Below are 23,969 nucleotides of genomic sequence, written 5' to 3'. Positions count from 1 at the left end.
TAAAAGGAAATAGAGGAAAGAATTAGGAGGCAAAGGGCATTTATAGAGATCTAATTACAGGCATGTACATATGTAAATATATTTACATGTGATGATGGGGAACTACATCTATGTGCATATATTTATAGGTGTCGTATTAAGGTGGCAGATGGACATTGGACCTCTACTCAAGTACTCCCTCAATGCCAGAACACTTGGTCCTATTAAACTGGCATTCCATGATGCTCACCTTCCCGACACAATCGCTAAAGACAAATGGGTAAATAAGCAAATGTGGTGAAGAAAGTTGATGGTGCCTGGCTATCAAAAGATATCTGGGGTCTTAAAGGCTTGAAGGTAAACAAACGGCCATCTAGGTCAGAAGTAACAAAGCCCACATGGAAGAAGCACACCAGCCTGTATGATCACGAGGTGTTGAAGGGATCAGTTATGAGGCATCAAACAACAAAAAAGCAGATCATTGTAAACGAGGGGGAGTGTTGAGAGGGGACACAAAGCCCATCTGAAGGCAACTGGACATCCCCTTAAAGAAGGGTCATGGGGAGGAGAGGAGCCAGTCAGGGTGCAATGTAGCAACAATAAAACATACAACTGTCCCCTAGTTCTTAAATGCTTCCTCCCCCCACTATCATGATCCCAATTCTACCTTACAAATCGGGCTAGCCCAAAGTATATACACTGGTACAGATAGGAACTGGAAACACAGGGAATCTGGGACAGATGATCCCTTCAGGACTAGTGGTGATTACAAGGATCTGCATTGAACACCCTCCCTGGGAGACAGACAACAGAAAAGTGGGTGAAAGGAGACATTGGACAGTGTAAGACATGACAAATTAATAATAATTTATAAGTTATCAAGGGTTCATGAGGGGGGATGGGGAAGTAGGGAAAAAATGAGGAGCTGATACCAAGGGCTCAAGTAGAAAGCAAATGTTTTGAGAATGATAATGGTAACAAATGTACAAGTGTGCTTGACACAATGGATGGATGTACAGACTGTGATAAGAATTGTACAAACCCCCATAAAAAGATTAAAGAAAACTAAATGTAAGGGAGTAAAATAACTGACCAATAGAATGCCCCTTCTTCATAACCAGGGATTTGTTGTAATTACGTAAGCTTGATCAGTAACTCCGGTGACAATACCTTGATTATTCAGGTTAGATTTCCCGAATAAAAACCCAACTGTTCCTTCTGGCAGAGGCCCCCACACTCTGGTGCTAACAACTGCTGAGGGCACTCTTGGGATTAACTGAACCGTGCTGTGGAGAATTGTCCTTCCTGCAATAGTGTGAACTGAGGTGCTTTCCCCCACGTTTCGGACTGCAGAGGTGCGCTTCCTGCTAGAACTGGTGTGCCAAGCCCTGTGGTTACAAGTGCCGGGAGCAGGCCATGTAAACGTCCTTCCAGGTCCTCGGTTTCGCACAGCTGGTGGTTCAAACCCACCCGCTGCTCTGTGGGAGAAAGACGAGGCTGTCTGCTCCTCTGCTTCGGTAAAGATTTATAGCCTTGGGCACCCTATGTAAGGTCAGTGTGAATCAGAGTTACAGACTTCAGTTTTGGTTTAAGGTTTATACATTATCTCAGGACAATAGTTTTAGGGGCTCATTCAGCCTCGATGGCTCCAGAAAGCTTCTATTCTATGAAAATTTGAAATTTTGTTTTGCATTGTCTCTCTTTGATTAGGACTCTTCTGTGATAGGCTCTAATAATAAGGTAGCCAGGCAACATTCAGGGCTGATCTCAAGGCAAAGGAGGCAGTGAGCCACAAATGCCTTTTCCTCCTCTGATTCCTCTGTTATGGAGACCTGGTGGTGAATTAGTATACAGAGCTGGGATGCTAACTTAAAGCCAGCAGTTCAAAACCATCAGCCCTCCTTGTGAGAAGATGCGACTGTGTACTCCTGTAGAAAGATACCGTTTCAGAACTCCACAGGGGGCTGTTCTGTTTTAGAGGATCACTATGGTGAGGGTGTACTCAGTGGCAGTGAGTTTGGCTTGAATTTATTCTTCTATTGCTCCATGTGAACAGAGACCAACTGTAGCTTGGATGGCTGAGAGGGCTTCAAAAAGCTTGTAGAAAAAAATGGAATTAAAAAGGTACTGGAATTTTTCCATGAATTTTCTAAAGCCCTTTCATATAAACTTTCTAAAAATCTATTTTAATTGAAAATGTGGTTCAATTGGTAAATGAGTAATAGTAAAGAGGATTCAAGAACATCAAAAATTGTGTTCTTCTGACCAATTTTGAAAGCACCACGTAACCAGCTTTATTTTGCACAAATGGATTTCCATGGAGTGTGGGTTCAGGTTCTTCAGTGGCAAACACAGAAACCAACGCTGAAAATTCATCCCTGAATTAAAGACATTACCAGGGGGGTTGTAGGATTGAGGGCTACACTTACCAATCAGGCCTCAGGATCAGAAGTTTCAGCAGCCAGAGCATTAGACCTTTGCTGGTCTCTTGACCTCAGGTCTGGGTTGTTAGTGTGTCAATCCCCAGGAAAGACTGTGATAGGCCCATCTCAGTCACATGGATAAGGCAGGGGCTTGTGATTGGCTATCCCATGAGCACCATTTTTTTTTCTTTAAAAAATCATTTTATTGGGGGCTGGTACAACTGTTATCACAATCCATCCATCCATCCATTGTGTCGAGCACATTTGTACATTTGTTGCCATCATCATTCTCCAAACATTTACTTTCTACTTGAGCCCTAGGTATCAGCTCCTTATTTTTTTCCTCAGCAAAAGAAGTGTTGGGGAATGCGTAAATTGGGTGGGGATGTGTGGTGGGCAAAACAATAAAGCTGAGCTCTGCAGGGCTCTGTGCTCACTCTCACATCAAGGATCCTTCTACGATATGTTTTAACAAAGATTTGAGTCGCTCTCATCCGATGCTCTCTGCCTCTCCCCTCCCTGTGCTCTGGAGTGCGAGCTGTTTGCAGTCTGGGCTAGGGCATGGCTGTTCTCAGTTGCTGTGTAGTCAGTGCTGCCCTATAGCATCTTCAAGGTGGTGACTTTTCACAAGCAGACCACCAGTTCTTCCTTCTGATAAACCTCGGGGTAGGTTCAGACCATAAACCCTTTCGGGTAGCAGTCCTGCATTTAACCTTGAGTTGTACCACCCAGGGACTCCCTGGCAGCAGCGCTCCAATCACCTTTGCTTTACTTCCAGGGGTGGTGGGCCAGAAGGACAGCGGGAGCTAAGGGGGCTCTGAAGACTGTTGCTGGGAGCACACCTGAGCTAGGAGAAGCATGGAGCACAGTGAGGGGTTTGCCAGAGACCCAGCTGTGTCTCAGGAGTTACTGGAAGAGGTGCTTTGGGTTTTTCGGGTAGAAGACGGTAAGTAGCAAGATATTTGGGGTCTGTGTTTGTATGTATATACGAGGGGGTATTTAAAAAAACTAATTTTTTCCCCAAAGCTATGTATTTTAATTTTTTTTAACAAAACAACCTTATCACCTTCAAAGCACTCTCCATTACACTTCATACATTTGTCAAATCTGTGATTCCATTCTTGGAACATTTTTCAAACGCATCTGTTTGTTTGTTTTATTTTTCTTTACCTCTTCTAAATCGTCAAATCGCTGTCCTTTCATGTCCCTCTTCATTCTTAAAAACAAAAAGAAGTCACACGGAGCGAGGTCAGGTGAGTAAGGTGCATGGGGCAAGAGAGGCATGCTGGTTTTTGCCCAAAATCGGCACACTGAGATGGCTGCGTGAGCAAGTGCATTGTCGTGGTGGCAAAACCAGTCCCTTGTCTGCCACAAATCAGGCCTTTTTTGTCACGCAATCTTTTCAGAACCTCTAAATAGAAAGCTTGATTAATAGTCTGACCTGGTGGAACAAACTCCAAAAGTTCTATAAGTTGACATTTTCATCCCTTCGGGAAGTTGACAGACGTCCATAATGAGATTTGTCATCAATCGGCATTTCATCTTTTTTGAAACAAGAAAACCACTCATACACTTGAGTTTTTTCCCATAGCGCTGTCCATGTAAGCCGTGTTCAACATTACAACAGTTTCTGTGGCATTTTTCCCAAGCAAGAAACAAAATTTCACAGCCAAACTCTGTTCTCATAAATTAGTCATCACAAGAAATGAGGTTCGAGTGAAACCGCTTTTATGAAAAAATTCACTGTGACCAGAGAGAACCTTCCCAGGTGACGCCACTGGGTGCACTAACTCAGAGCAAGTTGCTCAACGCTCACCAAACAGGACAAATGTGTACTACAAAAGCTCTGCCAAGTGGAACTTTTTCCGTTTTTTTGGGGGGTGGGAGAGGTACCCCCTCGTATGTGTATATGCTGGTGCATGCGTGTGTGTATGTACATATGTATGTATGCATGTATATATGGTGACACTCCTCAATACTAAGAACAGCACGTGACTGGAGCCCCCGATAGAATGTGCACTTTTCCATGGTGGGGGCCTGAGGCTGCATGCTCCATGACCAAGACGTGGGGCTAGTCATAGAATGTGGGATCAAATGAAAGCTCCCTCCTCTCAGGGTATGGCCACTCTTCTCATTTATCCAATCACTCAACAAATGTCTACTCAGCTCCTACAGCGTGCCAGGCACCGGGGTTACAGGAGTGAATAAAACATAGAAACCTTCATCCTCCATGGAGCGCACAATTACAGTGGAGGAGACAGGAAATAATCAGGAAAAATAACTAAAATGCCAAGTGTGTTTGTGGTGAGTAAGAAAAAGAGACCGTAATGCAAGAAGAGGAATGGGAAGTGTGTGACAAGGGAAGAGGCCTTTCAACCTTGGACTATGTGGTCCAGTAAGGTCTGCCTTGGAAAAGGTGAGCCAGGACGCTCCTCAGAAGTGAGGGAAGTGAGACTTGGCTTCCACACTTTGGACGCGTTATCAGGAGAGACCAGCCCTGGTAAAAGACATGAAGCTTGGTAAAGTAGAGGGTCAACCGAATCGAGGACAACCCAGAAAGAGATGGACCGACACAGGCTACAAGGAAGGTCTCAGCTTAACAACAGTGGGGAAGGTGAAGCGGGACAGGCAGTGTTTGTTCCCTTGGACACTGGCTGCCTACGAGTCAGACCCGTCAAAACAGCACAGAACAACATTAAGATCTGCATGGGGAGGAGACATGTGAAGACAGACTTGCAGGAAGTGAAGAAATTGGGCCCGCAGTGTGTGAAGATGAGCATTCTAAGCAGGGCACTCTGAGGATGGACGGGGCCTCGCTTCTTGTCCTTTCCACTTTGTGTCACCACTTTATGTATTCTCAGTGGCCAGTTGTTATGATAAATCCAGCTCCACTGTCCCTGCCGCCCTTTCCCAAACCACACAAGGCCACTCACCGGCCAAACTGAAGATGGGGCAGTTGCTCTGCCCAACCTCTTTCCCTACCGATTCTTCTCGCTGTCCCAACTGCAGTGCCGTCTTCAGGATGAGGGCCTCTCTAGAGAGAGGTGGTCATCTGTCTGGCCATGCTCTCTCTTAGAGGGGTGGTCTTCCAGAGCAGGGGCTCAGCTCCCCACGGCACCCAGTCCGCAGCAGGGGGGCAATTGATGAGGCGAGTTTGCTCTGAGCAAACTACCCTCTACGGGCCTGCGGGACACCTGGCCCTTCTTTCAAAGCTGTCTTGTTTGCCCCTCCCCAGCATCTCCTTGGAATTATGCCATCCTCACCCTGGCCTTCCTGGTGTTCATCATAAGCACTGTCCTCCTGATAAGGAGTATCCGGGCAAACAGGTGAGGAGGGGGCCCTGAGGGTGACTTATGGAGGGGGCCTCGGCAGGGGTCACTTAAAGGCTGTGATGATTCACTGTCTGGTTCAGGAAAATGGAGCCTTGAGGGCCTCTTGAGGGCAATGGTAGAAGAAACAGCCGCCTCCCTGATGACCACCCCCACCCCAGCCGGGGCTGCTGTGTCTGTTATGATCTCTGGCTTTGCCGGCAGTTGCATAGACCCGGTTCAAATGCCAGCTCTGCCACTCCACCGACGCTGCTCCACCAACGCGTCATCTCTAAATGAAGTAATGAGGGCCTTCTGCCTCCTGGGACGGTGGCGAGTGATAAGGAAGTCGTGGACAGTGTAGAAATAGGGCAAAAGAGGTAGCCTTCCCCTACTCCAAGGCCAACTACAGAGGAGGGGGTGGCGGGGGGGGGGGGGAGGGAGAGAGAGGTAGAGAGATCAGCTGAGGCTCCTGGGAAGGTTTTAGCATTGTCATGCGCTTTAACCACGTGGATGCACAGCAGAATGAGCCCAAGCAGAAGATTAAAGGAGAGAGTAGTGGCCTGGCCTTGGCTGGTTTTGACCTAACAGACCTGAGTGTGACTCACGTGCAGCCGGGACTAACTGGAGACTTCCCTGAGGGCCGGAGCCCAGCTGATTGTCCATACAATCGTGAGGTTTGGAGTGTACTGAGCAAAACCAGCAAGGAGGGAGGAGGAGGATTTGGGAGAGCTAATGGAAGGTAGGCTGGTGAGGTGTGAAGGACGGAATCCCACAGCGTCTGGAATGCAGGGGCACACATCGTGGCTGGCGGGTATCAGCTGGTCCAGAGAAGGAAGTAAGGAAATTCCCCAGGGATTTTCTGAACGAGTTTCTTCAGGGGGTAGAGGGTGGGTTGGCCAGGCCCTGCCTGCCCTAAGTGGGGTGACAGTCCCAGGACCCAGGCAGTGTCTTGGTGAAAAGAGCACAGGATTCAGAGTTCGGAGATGGAAGCAAAGCACAAATGAGCCACATTCTATCCCCTGTTAGTAGAGTGGGTTGCTTATCAGGTGGCTCATAGGTGGTGCTGAGAACTTGGTGGGTGGGTGGTGCATGTCAGTGGTGTCACTGCCAAAGGAGCATCAGTCCATCTCAGTGTCTCCCCAGCCGTTCTCCAAGCAGCCAACAGGGTTTCCCCTAACCCAGTTGGGACCCCAAGCCCTCTCCTGACCTAACCACTGAGCTTCCCAGCACAGGGAGCACACATTCAAAAGTGTTTCCTCTCTTTGCAGAAATAGAAAGATGCTGTCACTGGAAAAACAACCTCCAGGAGCCCTCTATTTGGCTGAGGCCCCAAACCAAGGTGATAACAGTGTCGATGCCCAGAGAGAGACTCTGCTATCCGAAGCCCCAAACTCGGACCAAGGAGTAATCGAGTTAAAGGAGAGAGACAGCCCATCAGTTCTCCTTCCAGGCCCATCAGAATCTGAGAGCTAGTGCGAGTCCAGAGCAGCACCATCCCTGGCCAGGCCGTGGGCAGGGCCTTGGACAGGCTCACTGGCCTGAAATGTCTCAGGTTTGCAGCCTAATCTGTTGTTAGCCCGTAACATGAAAAGAACGGCAATTCAACTGAGAATGTTCTATAAAAACCACCGCACCTTTTATTAAAAATGCCTTTGGAGGTCGGCAGCTAGACTCGCATAGCTTGGTCAGACCACGGTGGCTCACACCTAAGGGTGGCTTGGAACAAGGGGGCCAATCTGTAACGGACCTCGGGGTCAGGATTCTCAGCCAGAGGTCTGGAGGGGTTCCCAGCTCCACTGGGACCCCTCTGCCTGCCTCTCCATCAAAGGGAGCCAGAGGCTGGGTGTGAGTTGTGGTTCGCAATCCACACTCCTGGGATAGCTGAGAGGAGATGGGGCGGGACCCTGGATTCCGATTCCTGACTCATCCCTACCACCCCGCAGCGCCTTAGAACCTTTACTGAAGCATGTGCCCTGCGTCCAAGAAAGCACTCCTCAAGCCAGGTGCTCCATGGTAAACAAGGTTGAAACCCAAAACAAACCCCCACCCCTGTGGGACTTTCCCACCTCTGAGACACTTTTCTAACACCTTCTTCTAAAGTGGGACCCCAAGTCCCCTCAGCATCCAAGAGCATATCCTGATCCTGTGTCTGAGTCACTGTCGTTGGTATAAGCTGAAGATGGCAACACCAAGCACCTCATGCACAAATGTGCCTTACACACCCCATACTCCTGCAAGGTTCTTCTGTACAAAAGCGGCCTTTGAACACTCAGACCCACTGCCAAGGGGCCTGATTGGGTCCACCAGACCAGGCTACCAAAAATTAAACCAGAAATCCACCACCATTGAACCAATTCTGATAACCCTGTACATCAGTGTGGAACTTCCCCCTGGGCTTCCCAAGGTCTTCAACATGGGCCTGAACCACTGACCTTTCTATTAGGAGTTGAATGCTTTAACCACAGTGCCACCAGTGCTCCTTTATATCACAATTCCCCCCCAAAAATCTCATTGCCATCAAGTTGATGCCAACTGATAGCAACCATTTAGGACAGGGTAGAGGTGCCTGGTGGGTTTGCAAGACTAATTCTTTACAGGAGTAGAGCGCAGCTTCTTTCTCCCCGATCACACTGTAGACAGGTATACTTTATACACTGTGCTTCTCCCGGTGAGCCAGGGACGTGCTGCGAATGCCTGTGGGTGCCTCTCTGTGGGTGCTCCTCTGTGGGTGCCTCTCTGTGGGTGCCTCTCTGTGGGTGCTTCTCTGTGGATGCCCTGGAGTTCTAGGTGATGGTCCCTGGACAGAGACTCCGCTCTGCACTTTCGATCATTACACTTGAGAAGACAGAGCTTGAGGTTCTGTGGAGGTGGGGGTGTGGGCCCCGTGCCAACTAGCACAGGAAACCTGGGAGTCCCCGCACAGTGTATACCCCATAATCTGCCCCTCGACTTTTGCTGAGGAGACAAAACGTGCTGGAAATAGCCCTTCTTGGGATTTATGCTAGCCTGCCCCATAAGATCATTCTGACTAGATTCCTCTTGGGAAAACAGTGGGTTGTTAGTCGCAGGCCTTGCCTCCGGCTTCTGTGCGATCAGAAGACAATGGGAATGCCCTGTTCCAGCTGCCCAAACAGTCCCTGCCCTGCCCTTCCTGCACACCGGGTGGCGCTAGCAGCCCAGCTGTCTCCAGCAGGCTGCTTCGTCTACACACCTACAGGGACCTTCTGTAGAGCTCATCGGCTGTTTCTGCAGCAGTGATGTCAGCAGGCTTGACAGGGACGTTCTGGGCTGCCACAGAGGCTGTTTTCCTGTCAGGTCCCTGGAGACGAGCATCCGGAGTCAACAGGAGCAATGGTCCTGCTTGTCCCTTCAGCTCACACAGTGACTGTTGGGGACACAGCTTGGCCCTGCAGGAAGGGGCAGCTGTCCACCAGAGGGAAATGCTGGTGCTCGCACAGCCCTGCCCAGCCACCAAGTCAGGGACAGTGAGAGTGGCCTCAGAAGATCTTGAAGCCCTTCAGTAGGGTGAGGGCAGGGGCCTTGCGCTTGCTCTGGGCCCGGGATGACTTCACGGTGACCAGCTTGGCCTGGGCCACGGTGGGCATCTCCTTCAGGTTGATGGTGGAGAGCGTGTTGAAGGTGCAGCTGGCCAGCCCGTGCCGGGCAGTGAGCGGGGCCTGGTGTGGCAGGGCCCTCTCCTCAGAGATGAAGAGGGGTCGGGCCAGGGGGCTCTTCCCCAGCTCCCGCCGGGCCTCCCGGACCGCCTCGTGGAAGACATGCTGCACGTGCTCGAAGTCCAGGCAGGCAGAGACCTCGAAAAACAGGCACCCGAACCTGCCTGCCAGAGCCGTGCCCTCGGCCTTGGTCACCTGTCTGGCAAGGAGAAGGGGGGCGGGAAGATAAGTTAGAATACCTTCTAACCGGGCACATCTTGTTCTCCGCCAGCTCCCTGACTTGCAGTGGGGCAAACTTGTGTCGGATTCATCTCTGATTCTCCATTTTCCCATCAGTAGAATGGGGCGATGAGATCTGCTTCATGAAGCGGTTGTGAGGGTACCACAGACAAGTTGTGGCTCATGCCTAGCATGGCACCTGGCACATAGTCGGTCTGGCTCATGTCACCAGGGCCAGAATTGGGGCGTGCAGCTAGGAGAAAGGGTGGAGCTGGTACAGTGTCCCCCATGCTAGGTTCTGTGTCCAGAGAAAGAAGACCACTTCCAGCCCCATCTCTTCCTGCCAAGACATGGGTCCCTTGGCAGGAGGTGGATTCCCTGTGGCCCTGATCTGTGGGGTCCGCTCTACAGAACAGCAGGGGTTTGGATCAAAGTGTGTCAGACCTCCGAGGCACCAAGGGCTGAGGTGAGCTGGCAGGAGGTGTGTCTACCTTCCCGAGGACAAGCCAAAGAGAGCAGGGTGACGACACTTCATGAGGGAAGTAGGGAAGAGAGAGTCGCACCTATTCCCACCTTGATCCCAGACCAGCTCCCACGATGGTGGGACGGGCTGGTTATAACTGAAGATGTTCTGCTTGTTTCCTACTTAAAACCTATGGGAGGAAAACTAAGCTTGGCTGTAGACAGGGGCGGATATACAAAAGGAAGAAGAGGCAGGGTGCTGGGTATTGAGACCAAGCTTCTACCAGCTGAAACCTCCTGGCCACCACCCACTGCTGCGCTGCCTCAACAACCCTTCATGAGGACAACAGTGGGGGTGGGGGGGCACATTCCTACACAGAGTTTCTGAGGCTGTAAATATTTTACAGGCATAGAAGCCCTGACCTTTCTCGGTGGGAGAGTCTGGTGTGTCTGAACCAGGAAAAGGTTTCTCCATCAGGGTTAATTTGACAGGAGCAGGGGACCAGCAGGTGGGGCAAGTAGCGAAAGAGCGTACAAGGGTTAGGGCCAATCTACTCCCCACCCATGCCCTCAGGAACCTCTCTGAAAGATACTTGTATTGTCGACTTTTATGATGAGCCTGACCCTGTGACTTTGTCACCGAGTGTGTGATGATTGGGTATTCAGAAACAAGGCCCCCACGTACACACGTGCCCGTGAACAGGTGACACACAGAGGACATAATTTTTTTCTTATTTTTGGCAACCTGGTGAGAAAGTTACCTGTGGATTTGGAACCTGAGCTCTGCCAAGCCACTCGTGGGATGCACTGACAAAGACTGGGCCAGAAGTGATATTTCCCGTGCCCACCAACTCCCGATCCACCCACCCTAGAGCCCGGCCGAAGGAAGACATGGGCGTGCACTGTCACACTGGTTTGTAGTGGACTTGAGCCCTGTGCCCATTGTTATTTGCTCCCAAAGTCTGAGACAGTCCCTTTGGCCAGGTTAGGGTTGGAGTCAGTGGTCTGTAGTTTGTTTTCCATGTTGAATCTCCTCACCCCTCTTGTGTGCTCTGTGACTCCTCCAGGACCACCGCCAATGGCCTTAAGATGCTACTTAGGACGTCCTCATTCCAGAGACGTCACCTGTCTGGGTCTGAGGGCTGTGGCCCCACCTTTATGAGGTCACATCCTTCCATCTTTCCATCACCCATCTGACGTATTCTAAGCAAAGGGTCCCCATCTTGCGAGCACAGAGTCGGTGAAATTTTGGGGCATGAGCAGGGGTGCGCAGGGAGGGTCTCCCATGCTTGGCTCTGACCCCTGGTTAGAGGAAGGTTATTTCCAGCCACATCCCTTCCCGGTACACATGCATCCCTGCTCCTCCTCCCTGGCTGGTGGAGTGGTCACATGGTAGGAATACTGAAGTCCAGTGGGACCGCTCTTCAGATGTAGGTATCAATCTCAAATGCCCCGAGGAGGCAGGCAGACAACTGGATTTGGAGAGAGGGTAGAGGCCAACCATTGGCAGGGAGGGACGGGGCCTGTGGTCAGAGGGTGTAAACACGCTCTACCTCCGAAACATTCCAATCCCATTTTTAAAAAAACGGGTGCCAGCCAATTAAAATACGACTGTAGCATTCTGTGGTAATCTGCCCTCTGGCCCAGTCTGCGACCTCTGGCTCAAACCCACGTCTACCCTGAGTATGAGAACCTGCTTCCAGCATGGTGACTGAGAGAAAGCCTGGGCGCATGCTTAGGGGCGGTGAGAGCAGATCAGTCAGTCTCCGTGCCTGGCTTTGGAGCTGGGTACTGAGTCAGCCTTGGGAGTGGGAATGGCAGGTCACAGAGACTCTGCACAAAATGGTGAGGTCACAATAGACCCAGGGGGTCCCAGAGGGATGAAAGGAGCGGCTTCCTTTCTGGCGCTGGGGTTCCTGTGCACCCCAAGGGTCCTTCCATTCTTGCCCTTGGCTGCCTTTGGCCTGAACTAGAAGGGCAGTTCTACCCTGTCCCACAGGCTGGTCTGCGTGAGAACTGACTTGCTGGCAGTGCATGAGTTATGATTCTTGGTGTAGTCCCTGGTGGCCAGAAGGCGGACAGTGTGAGCCACCCAAAGAGACCTGTGAAGACAGCCCTGGCCATCTGCTTCTCTCTGCAGCGGCCTACTCTGTGTGCATGGCTGGAATTGACCAGACGGCAGCTAACAGCTGTTCCTGGCGGTCAAAAAGTCCCTGATGTCTGTGCACCCCTTCATGACGGAGGCAGGTGGGCTTTGGGCGTGGGGCAGCGCCTGTGCTCACCTGTGCTGGGCCATGTCCAGCTTGTTGCCCAGCAGTACTGCTGGGAAGCTGCGCTGGGTCTCCCTGGCATGTAGCGCGAGCAGCTCCAGGTACCTGGTGCTGCCCTCAAAGCTTTGGCGGCTGTCGACGCTGTACACCACCAGGAAGGCATGGGCCCACTGCAGGTAGCGGTCACAGTTCCTGGGAGTGTCCTGGGGTAGAGGAGGGAACCCCAGGTCAGGTGCAAGGAAGGTTAGGGTAAAGGCCTCACATGAGCTGCCCCTCCCAGGGCCTTTGTCCACTGCTCCCGGAAGAGCCCTTGGCAAAGGGCCATTTCAGGGTGAACTTGGCTTGGCCTGAAAGGGGACATTGTCTCATGAACGTCCCTCCCACCACCCCATTAGGAGCTTGGAGACCTTAACCTGTCGGACACAGAGCCAAAGCCTCTGGCATGGCTCCTGGGAAGCCCTGGCCATCCCTGGGCACCAAGATTGTGGGGCCAAGGTTGCGCTGCCCTGTGGCTTCAGAGAGTAACTGGAATCCAGCCTGGGTGGTGGGAGGAGGTGTGCGTACGAGTGTGTGTGGTGAGCACATGCTTATGTGCATGGCAGTGGGAGGGGCTTTGGTCCAGTGGTGTTCGCCAAGAGGGTCCGTGTACATATTTGTGCATGTCTCCACAGGGCCTGGAGGTTCAGGGGGCTCTGCAGCAACCATCAGGCCTCCCCAGCCCCTGTCCCACCCCTTCCCATGTGACAAATGAAACCATTCAGGCCCAGAGAGGTCAGGGTCATAGAGCAAAGTGGAGCTTAAAAGAGATGGCTTCCCCCTGAGGTTCTGTGCCGGGCATGCATAGTGTATGGACTCAGCACCCGTTGGGAATGAGGGACAGTTACCGGGTCTGCTGTGTCCATGACTCTCAGGAGGACAGGCTGGTGGTCCACGGTCTCCTCAGAGCTGTAGGTGTCCTCTGCAACACAGACAGGCAGCTCAGTCAGAGGTAGGCAGGTCACCTCTCTGGGAGACGAGGTCTGAGAGCCATCGTGCCTCTGTGCTGAACCCTGTGGGCCTTGGGATGGATTCCTGGAATCTGCTCTGGGGCTGGCTGAGCTAGGGCCCAGGGAAGGGTCTTGTCATAGATCCACATGGAGGACCCAGGGGCAGAACTTCCTACCTTGGAGACGCTACTCACAAGGTCAGAGGTCACTCATAGAGCATGCCTGGGGCACGGGACTATGTTCTGAGACAAGGTCACCAAGCAGGCAGGGTAGACAGCATGGAGCATGGCCGTGGCCCCAGTAAATGGTGTGGACCTCAGGAGCTGCACCGCCCACTGCAAGGAGCTCGGATGGAAGGCAGAGGGTGGGGTCTCATCCAGAAGGCCTGATCTGCGTGACCCTCTCAGCAGAGGAGCATGGTTTGGTCGCAGGTATTGGCTTGGGGGCAGATGTGGGATGCTGTCAAGCTGGGAGGCCCAGTCAACCATGGCTTCTTCCAAAATGGAAGAAGAATGTGATAACATTGGTTCACATTCCCAAGCCTTTCCTCTGGGCCAGGTGCTGTGCTAGGAGCTGAGCCTGCACTAGCTCGTCCCGTGCAGGGTCCCGGTGCCTCTGGGAAGCAGTCATGGTGGCTGGGCTGCACCACAGCTTGTCACTGGGCAGGCTCATCTGTTCTTTTTTAAGCTTTTTATTTGGGAATAATTTTAGACTCCATAGAAGTTGCAAAATAGTACAAAGAGTTCCTGTGTCCCCTTGGCCCAGCCCCCCAGTGATAACACCCTGCATCACCATGGTGCAGTGGTCAAAACAGGCATAGGTGGGGGAAGAGGAACACTCGTGGCCTTATTTGGATTCTTACCGTTTTCATTCTCAATTCTCCCTCAGTCCCTCCCTTCCTCTCCCCTTCCTTGAAATCAGTGGTCCTCAACCTTGCTCACGCCATGACTCTTTCATACAGTTCCTCACGTGGTGGAACACCACATTATTTCGTTGCTACTTCAACACTGTCATTTTGCTACTGTTATGAATCAGGCCACCCCTATGAAAGGGCCGTTCAACTCCCAAGGGGTCGCGACCCGCAGGTTGAGAACCACTGCTCTAAATCCATCCTCTTGCTTCAAACAGGAGAAAGCAGCAGGGGGGCCAGGCACACAGAGGAGGCCTCTGGCCCCCCTGGCCACCATTCTCCCCATTCCCTGCCGTGGCCTGGGTCCATGGATGTGTGCACATTTGGTTTTGACTTTTCCTGGCTGCTGCCTGCCCCAAGTGACCCAGATGCAGGCCCCTCTAGACAGAACTGGGCCCCTGCCTTCCTGGCCGCATTCCACTGGGAAAAGAACACCCCAGACAAGCACTGGGTCCGCAGTCCAACACTTCTCTGTGGGGGCCCCTGGCAGCCAGACCGGGCCACATTCCAGGTCCTGTAGCATCCAGCATGAATCACAGACAGCTCCAGTCCCCAGCCCGCTTGGGGGACTTGGAAAAATAGCTGCTCTTATGCAAAGACAAAAATTCGAACGGAAAGAATGTTCCAAATATTGAACTATATTTGGTCCGTGGAGAGCTGTCCCTAGATCTTGTGCAGATTTTTCTTTATGTTAACGCCAGAGTTGTCTGATCGACATCTTTACAGCACTCTGTCCCCACTCCCTGCCCCGGCCACACACCTGCCGCTCATGCCCTGCTGAAAGAAACAAACCGAAACAGAGCATTGTTCTGCCCACCCATGCCTGGTCTCCCAGCCCCATACAGCACACAGCCTTCTGAGGTAGCACACGGCGGCTCTGAGTCAGAACTGTCTCAATGACAGTGAGTCTAGTTAACCCCATAGTAGAAAAATGACCATGATAAGGAATAGCCCAGGGCCACACAGCACCCTATCAAGCCAAACACACTGCCATTAGTCATGCCAACTCAGAGCTGCCCTACAGAACCCTATTAAACAGAGTAGTACTGCCCTGCGGATTTCTCAGACTGTACCTGAACGGGAGTAGAAAGCCCTATCTTTCTCCCACAGAGTGGCTGATGGTTTCAAACTGCTAACCTTGTAGATCACAGCCCAGCCCATAACCACTGTGCCACTAGGGCTCCTAGCACTCCGTGGGCAGAAGGAATTTGAACACAGGTTTGTAGGCTTGGCTGTCCTATTGGATCAGCTGGTCCTCTAGCTTGTTCTAGACAGAATCCAGAGTTGAACAATAGCCTCAAGAGAAACCAGAAGTTCCCAGGCCAGCAAGGTTAGAAGAGTCTGAGAGATGTTGCTCTGGTTCTCAGTTCTCACAGTATCAGAGGTCCACTGGGTGAGATACCCAGCAGAGCCCCAGCCCCTCCAACGTGGTGTGTGTGTGTGTGTGTGTGTGTGAGAGAGAGAGAGAGAGAGAGAGAGAGAGGTGGAGAGAAGGGAGGGGGAGTAGCAAAGGTAAAGCCCATTCACAGGCACGGGATCGGTCAGTGCAACTCTGCCAACTACAATCCAAAGCAAAGCAGTCCTCCCGTAGACGGTACGCAGTCAACTAGTCTCATCCTCCTCCTGGGGAGACTGAGGCTTCAAGAGGCCGGCGCCATACAAATCTCCAACTCCAAGCTGCATCTAGCTCACTCACATGGAGGATTCTAGAAGAGCCTCGCACCCAGAAGGTTCACACCTGAGGTTCTCTGTGATCCCAGGTAAACAGTCCTCTCTGCCTCCACTTCCCCACTTGTAAAATGGAAATCAGAAGAATTCTTCTTTAAAGGGTAATCCTGAAACCAAAACTTAGTCTGTGATGCAGAACATCTATGTTGTGCCTCGTTCTGGAGTAAATGGCAGCATGGGGATGAATAAAACCAATCTCCACCATCAGGGGCTCCCCCAAATGAACTCAAGTTCTTAGAAGCCTCTTGAAGAGGATGGAGCGTTAGCTTGCCAATGTCTGCCTCATGGCTGACTCTATTCCCAAACTTCCAAGACCCTTCTCTACTGAAGAAAAGGGTCAGCAGGCCGGAACCCGCGTGACAAAAGGCCCCTCCAATGGAGGCAATGTGAGGGCTGTGGATTAGGTCAACAGGGAGAAAGAGAGACTGGGCGGGGTGGGGGTGGGGTGGTTATTAGCTAATATACAAGATACCTAACTACCTTTTACAATTTCAGATAGACCATGAATAATTTTAGCATAAGTATGTCCTGAGAATCTGTCTTTGGGAATCCTCCCTTGCCTTTTCCAAGCACTCTTTCCAGCTCCTCCCACCTCCCTCCTGTCCTCGATACTCCCACCCAGACTGATTCATGCTCTCACCTCTCCCAGCAGCTCCTGAGTCAGCCACCACACTGCCCATCCTGTGCCCCACTCCCTTGAGGTGCTGGTCTCTGCTAGTCAAACCCACTTGTGGCCTATTTCCTCTGTTGTATTACAAAGGTGATTACACTGAACCTGGAGGGACAGTCCCTTTAGGCTGTCATTCTGGTACTTGCTCTGTGCCTTTGCCTTAACCCAAGGAACTCCCTTGTTTTTTCTGAGTTTCTGTTTAGGATCTCCTTGAAAGAAGGGCTTCTGTTACTTCTGGAAAAACATTCTAAGAGCCATAGGGCTAAATAATCCTGAGGTTCTTTCCAGCCCCCATACTAGGATTCCAGACTGAGCTGACAGGCTCGTGGGCACGAATGGGCTCAGGAGTGCTTTCCTCCAGGCCACACCCGACGAGCCTGTTGCAGACAGTGCCATACCATGGAGGGTTCCAACCGATGCCCATAAAGCACTGCATTTTGTGGGACTCATAGGGTGTCCCACAGATGCTTTATTCCATTTCTATGAGTAGGGAAAATAGTCCAAGATTGTAACCCCCATTTTCTTTCTTTCTTTTTTTCCCCATTTTTTTCATTTTCTTTTTTTTAAAAAATCATTTAATTGGGGGCTCACACAGCTCTTATCACAATCCATACATCCATCCATCGTGTCAAGCACAATTGTACATATGTTGTCATCATTTTGAAAACATTTTCTTTCTACTTGAGCCCTTGGTATCAGCTCATTGTTCCCCTTCCCCCACCTTCCTTCTCTCATGAACCCTTGATAATTTAAAAAAAATTGTTTTTCCATGACTTACACTGTCCAATGTCTCCCTTCACCCACTTTTCTGTTGTCTGTCTCCCAGGGAGAGGGTTATATGTCCATCATTGTGATCAGTTCCCCTTTTCTTCCCACCTTCCCCTTCCCTCCTCTCACTACTCTCATTGTTGGTCCTGAGGGGTTATCTGTTCTGGTTCCCTGTGTTTCCAGCCCTGATGTGTACATGCTCTGGTCTGGCCAGATTTGTAAAGTAGAATTGGGGATCCTGATAGTTAAAGAACTAGAGGAAAATTGTATGTTTCATCAGTGCTGTACTGCACTCTGACTGGCTTGTCTCTTCCTTGTGACCCTTCTGTGAGGGGATGTCCAAATGTCTACAGATGGACTTTGGATCTTCACTCTGCACTCCCCCTCATTCACATTGACATGGCTCTTTTGTTCTGGGTCTTTGATGCCTGATACCTGATCCCATCGACACCTCATGATCACATAGGCTGGTGTGCTTCTTCCATGTAGGCTTAGTTGCTTCTCAGCTAGATGGCTGCTTGTGTATCCTCTATCCTTGAAGACCCCAGATGCTATATCTTTTGATGGCCGAGCACCATCAGCTTTCTTCACCACATTCGCTTATAAAAGCACCCATTTTGTCTTCAGCAATCATGTTGGAAAGGTGAGCATCACAGAATGCCATGTTATTAGAACAAAGTGTTCTTTCCTTGAGGGAGTACTTGAGTAGAGGCCCTATGTTCATCTGCTACCTTAATACTTAACATATAAATATCTACATCTATTTTCCTATCGTTATATATAAATACACTTAAATATATACATGCCTGTATTTAGACCTCTATAAATGCCCTTTGCCTCCTACTTCTTTCCTCTATTTCCTCTTGTCCCACTATCATGTTTGGCCTTCATTTGGGTTGCAGTAATTCCTCTGGGTTACATTGCCCTCATAACCTCGACCAAGCCCTATCAGGCCTCTTATAGCCTCCTCGCCACGGATTTGGATCACTTGTTGTTCCTTTGTCCATGGGTTTGCTAACGCCCACTTCCTTTCCCCTCCTTCCCCTCTCCCATGTCCTCCCAGAATCGTTTGGTCCCATTGTTTTCTCCTCCAGATTGTTTATCCTGCCTATCTTATCTAGATAGACCATGCAGAGACAATAATAAGCACAAAAACAAGACAGAGAAAAACAAAAGAAAACAAAACAACTACAAAAAAAGAAAGCCTACAAATAGTTTTGTAACCCCCATTTTCAAAAAGGATAAGATCCTGCTACTGAGAGAAGCCAATCTATAAAGCAGGGATCAAGAGGTGGGACATGGGGCTTTATTCTTGTTTTTCGCATTTATCATTGTTTTATTCTTTCACTTTGTCAGCTCATGTTATTAAACCCTGTATTTTCAAGGCAATTGTAAATATGCAACAAGATATTTAGACCCAAAATAAAATTCACACAATGAAGGTGTATGAATATAATAATTACCCTATGAAGAAAGCTGCATACTCATTTACTATGCGGTAATTTTGCTTTTCATGTTGAGCTTTGACTGTCACTGGGAAAAAAATGGTAGCATGTTTGAATTTAAACGTGTTGAATTCTTTCTTATATAATATGTTCTCATGTGGACACATGGATACAAATTTGTGGATTTATCCTGTATTGTTATGGACTGACTTGTGCACCCTACAAATCATGTGTTTTGTAATCAAAACCCCTATGTGGTTGCTGCTGTCAGGTGTAACTGGGTGAGTGCCAACTCGCAGTGAGCGGTGTGTGCAACAGAATGAAGCACTGCCTGGGCCTGGGCCATCCTCACCGTCATGTTGATGTTGGAGCCTGTGGTTGCAGTCACTGCATTCATCTCTCCTTGGCAGTCTTCTTCTTTACACTGACCTTCTATTGGACCAAGTTAGGGACCAGTCTCTACTGAGAACATGTCCAAAGTATGAAGTAAAGTCTTACCATTCTTGCATCTAAGGAGCATTCTGGATGTATGCCTCCTGAGAAATATTTGTTTCTGACAGACATATTCTTTGTCAACACCATAATTTAAATGCATTAAAAGTTCTTCGGTATTTCTTATTTATTGTCCAGCCTAAACATTCATGCGAGGCTGTTGATAATAGCACAGTTTGGGACAGATGCCCATGAGGCTTCAAACTTACTCTTCAACAACTTAAATTGTCTTGTGTAGCAAATCTGCTGCTCAATGAACTGCACCCGCTGATTTTTTTATTCCTGCCGTCATGGGCATTAAGGGTCCAAACAAAATGAACCCCTAAATCACCTTTAGGGCAGTGAAAGGGTTCTGTATGATACTCTAATGGGGGGCACATGACATCATGAACGGTCAAAATCCAGAAGATGGCACAGCACAAAGAGTGGACCCGAATGCGAACTGCGGGTTCTAGTTAAGAATATCAAACCAATATCAGCTCCTCATTCATAACAATGCATCTCGAGAACAAGATGTTAGCACGAGAAATGAAGTGCAGGGGTGGGTGAAGCCCAGGCAAACTTCCTGTGCTTTCTGCACAATTATTTTGCAAACTGTCCTAAAAAAAAAGTCTCTGAGAAAAAGAAGCTAAGATCCTCTGTGCTCAGTAGACCGTTTACGATGAGTAAATATAAAAATGCGAACTTTACATTTATGCTCAAAAGCACACTTTCACTTGTTTTACATACTGCGGTTCCATATAAGAAGTTATTTGGCATAAAATTCCTGGTAATTGAGGAATTTAAACCGATTTCTAAACACTTTGCTTTATTTGGTTAATATGTCAGCAGCTACCACGGCTGGGAACCAAAGAGAGGAAAAGGGACAGGAGCATGCATTGCCTGCTGCAGACTAAGTGGTACACACGGCTATTCTCCAAAATGAGCGTTTTTCTGTCCATCTGGTAGATGAACAAATGGAGACTCAGAGAGGCTAGGGGACTGGCTCAGCGCCGCACGGCTGGCAAGCGGCAGGGTCAGGATTCAGATCCTGTTCTGACAAATACCAGTGCACCCCTCTTCCCGATAAACCACGGTACAGTGATCAATTGAGGTGAATTTTCTCATGGGACTCCAAAACTGGTTAGGGATCAAAAATTCTATAGGAGAATCATGATCAAAAGAAGGAGAAATCTAGACTAGAACTTCAAGTTCTCATGGAATCCAGACTGTCTGGAGTCATTTAGTGTGGATAATTAATTCCACCTTTTCCCCAGTCCCACAACTATTGCTCTGAGGAAATCTGAACAGAAATTATCCCCTGAAGTCATCTTTACACTAAATAATAGTTTAGTTTAATTAGTAAAAAACCATGTGCCTTGAGCACCGTGCGTCTTAAAAAGAATTACCTATACATGCTCACAGTGACAGCAGACGCCAAAGGGCAGTGAGTTTATATTAATGATAGTAAAATAATTGGGGAAAGGATATCGAGAAAGGCCATGCAACCCAAACAGTGGCCCAATGTCACTGCATTGGTAAATTGGGACATCCTTTGTTGTGTAGTGTAGTGGTAAGGAAACAGGCTGCAATCCTCCTGGTCGACAGTTTGAAACCACCAATAGCTCCAGGGGAGAAAGACTGGGCTTTCCACTCGTGGAAACAGCGACAGTCTCAGAAACGCACAGGGTCCCTGTGAGTCAGCACTGACTAGGCCAGTGAGCTTGATTTGGGGTCTGTTGTGTAAATTTCCACCAAACAAAAACCTGGTCAGAAGTAAGCACCCCTCGAGAATTTTTCAAAATATCCTGTCCACCTTTCCTGAGGAAATGCCAGCTAAAGAAAAAGAGACCACGTTCAAGAGCAATATCTAATCAGATGTGACTCTTTTGCTATGTTATATCTTCTTTTTTTTTAATAAGCTCATCAGACTTCAGATGTGGGACAAACCAGTTTCTGCAAGCACTCCGAACTGAAGCAGCCCCCAACTTGTGCGCAGTGGGCTACGAAAGGGGTAGGTTTCTGATGCGGGCACACTTTGTATTGCGTGGCACAGAGACTGCCGAAATTCATGGCACACTTTGTTTGTATTGCGTGGCACAGAGACTGCCGAAATTCATGGCACACTTTGTTTGTATTGCGTGGCACAGAGACTGCCGAAGTTCATGGCACCGGTTGTCCAGCAGTAGGCTCACGCGCACTGTGCATCTCCGTGTCCTATTTTGGTCTTCCAGACTTGTTCATAATGCAGCCTTAATAGTAGAGTTAAACCTAATTTTATATATACTGGGAAGGTTTTTTTAATTGCATTCACTTTATTGCGATCGTCTGGAACTGATTCTGAAATATTTATGAGGTACACCTGAGCTTAAACCATTTTCCCCACAAGATGTGTCAGCCTGGTAACTACTTCTCTCCCCTGCCCAGTGGACCTGCCTGGCCCACCAATGAGGTGGCTGGGAGAGATGAGGGGTGGGGCAGGGCTGACAGAGAGGGGGCAGCAAGAACAGCAAGGATTAGATCCTTACCTAAATTGGGGTCATATTCACTGATGAACCTCTTGGTCAGAAACTTCACAGTCAGGGCTGTAAGGAGCAGAAACAGGTTGAGTCTCCCCTGCATGTCTGGCTGCCGCCACCCTCATCCCCACCCCCCACCCCAACTGCCCAATCCCTTCTTTGACAGAGGTCTAGGCCTTGACCTGTGGGGGTCAGGGTGAGGGGTTCCAAAGAAACCAGAAATGCAGAGCACTGTTTACCCAGGCCCACCCTAGAATTTTCTATGTGTTCATGGTGTGTGTGTGTGTGTGTGTGTGTGTGTGTGTGTAAGAGGCCAGCCGAAGGCGTGTTTGTGAAGTCTCAGAGTAAGGAGTCAGGACCCACAGTCACTTAATCTGAGCCATGCCAGTGAAACAGAACCTTGACTGAGGGGAGACATGTCCCACCCTGGACAAGTAAGAGAGCCAAATAGAAAGCCAAGTTGAGGGCGGGCAATCTCTGGGAGACTCAGGACCTTCCAGACAAGATTGCACCCTACATAACACAGTCGAGGGCTCAATTCTAGCTTGGAAGTCAGGGATCCCTCCTAAAGCCCCCACAGAATGTGAAGCTCTAAGAAGGAAGGTCTCCCCAGGTGAGACGCACCCTCATTTTGTTCTGAATTTAACCTCCTAAAGCCAAGTATTACTTACTCGGGCCTCTAACAAGTAATGTGATATCTTAAAGAAGGATCTTTAAGAATTCTTTCCCAGGATTTCGGACCATGTCCGTTTGCAAATGAATCCCCAGGGAATACATATGTTTACATTTAAATTCCTGTGTCCCTGGCTAAACTGCCCCAGTGACTGACTCAACTGCGCTCACATAACTAAGTACTTTTCCAAGGGAAGAAAACAGGTTCCAGGGAGCCTATTTAAGTTGGGGGGTGGGGGGGTGTCAGTGTTGGAGGGGGCGGTGTTGTCCCTGCTGCCTTCAAAGGTGGGAGAGGAGAACATTCTCGGAGTCTTAGAGAAGACCATGAGGAAGGTAACCCACACTAATGGAGGCCAGCCTGGTCTTAGGTTGTAAATGAACAAAAATGTCGGTGTGGCGTGTCTCCTCCTCCCTCCTCTCCCCTTCAGCTGCCTGGGACCACCATCACCCCAACCCAAGTCCCAGTCAGAGGAGAGCTGTCGGGAGTGGTGAAGACAGATCCAGTGTCGAAAGACATGAGTTCAATGGCAGTCCAAGATCTTGGTTCCTCAAGGACAAGTCCCAGGCACCTGGGAGCTTTGCGTGTTTCCAGACAGTCAAGAGAGGGCCCAGCTGGAAAGAAATCCACTGGATCAGAACACCCAGTTTTTCCCAGAGCCTCCACCCCCCACCCCCGGACCCCTCCCTTGGAAATCCCAATATCCAGTGCCTTCCATTGTCACCCTGCAGTGGTCAGGGGGCTTTGCCCTAACCCCCACAGAAACCAAGAGCAGCAAGAGGGACTTAGGCAAATTAGCATCTAAACCCTTTGGCATTGGGAAAGTGGGGGCGCTGATGCAGGAGAGGGTCTAGAGGGAGGAGATAAAAGGGTCAGAGATGGCAGTGTAGGGACACAGGGAAGAGAGGCAAGGGCAGACCCTGGAAGGAGATGGCAGTGCTGGGCACAGAGCAGAGTGAACAGAAACACACAGGGAAAGGAGACCACGAGTCATTTCCAAGGCACCGGGGTGCAGAAGGTCCCAAAGCCAGTGGAGGAACCCGCCCCTAAGTCGACAGCAACCTGTCCCCTCCGTCCAGATGCTCCCCGCGTCTCGGGTCCCGCCTAGTCCCTTCCCTTCCTTGTGCCCAGCCCTACTCACCGGACTTGCCGGCCCCGCGGCGCCCCAGGATGGCCAGGTTGACCTCGGGGGGTGCACTGTGTGGCCCGCTGCCCGCGCGGGGTTTCCCGAACACCGAGGACATGGTGACGCCCCAGAGAGGGACACGGGGTCCTCGGCCGAAGGGCCCCTGAGCCGCGCGCCCGCCCGTCGGGGCGCTGGGAGCGGGCTCCCCTGGCACTGGCAGCGGGCTCCGTGGGTCTCGGCCGGCCCGCGCTCCGCGTCCCGGGCCCAGCCACCGGCCGGGAGGAGGAGGGGCCGCGGGCCGGCCGGGCGGGGCGCCCGGCGCCACCACACGCCTTGTA

The 23,969-nt window shown here is 50.2% G+C and overlaps 2 protein-coding genes across 2 annotated transcripts; one reads left to right on the top strand and one right to left on the bottom strand.

Annotated features, from left to right (window-relative positions):
- Positions 1 to 2,147: 2,147 nt before the first annotated feature.
- On the bottom strand, positions 2,148 to 23,905 carry RASL12 (RAS like family 12). The gene is made up of 5 exons (XM_075535603.1): positions 23,647 to 23,905; positions 21,845 to 21,901; positions 13,223 to 13,296; positions 12,351 to 12,541; positions 2,148 to 9,586 (listed from the first exon to the last, which is right to left on the bottom strand). The coding sequence occupies exons 1-5, from the start codon at positions 23,747 to 23,749 to the stop codon at positions 9,211 to 9,213; spliced, it is 801 nt and encodes a 266-aa protein (XP_075391718.1). The 5' UTR covers positions 23,750 to 23,905; the 3' UTR covers positions 2,148 to 9,210.
- Positions 3,186 to 7,358, top strand: SLC51B (SLC51 subunit beta). The gene is made up of 3 exons (XM_075535605.1): positions 3,186 to 3,348; positions 5,638 to 5,728; positions 6,982 to 7,358. The coding sequence occupies exons 1-3, from the start codon at positions 3,261 to 3,263 to the stop codon at positions 7,184 to 7,186; spliced, it is 384 nt and encodes a 127-aa protein (XP_075391720.1). The 5' UTR covers positions 3,186 to 3,260; the 3' UTR covers positions 7,187 to 7,358.
- Positions 23,906 to 23,969: the final 64 nt, after the last annotated feature.

This window comes from Tenrec ecaudatus, chromosome 17 (assembly GCF_050624435.1).
Source record: "Tenrec ecaudatus isolate mTenEca1 chromosome 17, mTenEca1.hap1, whole genome shotgun sequence".
NCBI lineage: Eukaryota > Metazoa > Chordata > Mammalia > Afrosoricida > Tenrecidae > Tenrec > Tenrec ecaudatus.
This window is presented reverse-complemented; position numbering and strand designations above follow the sequence as displayed.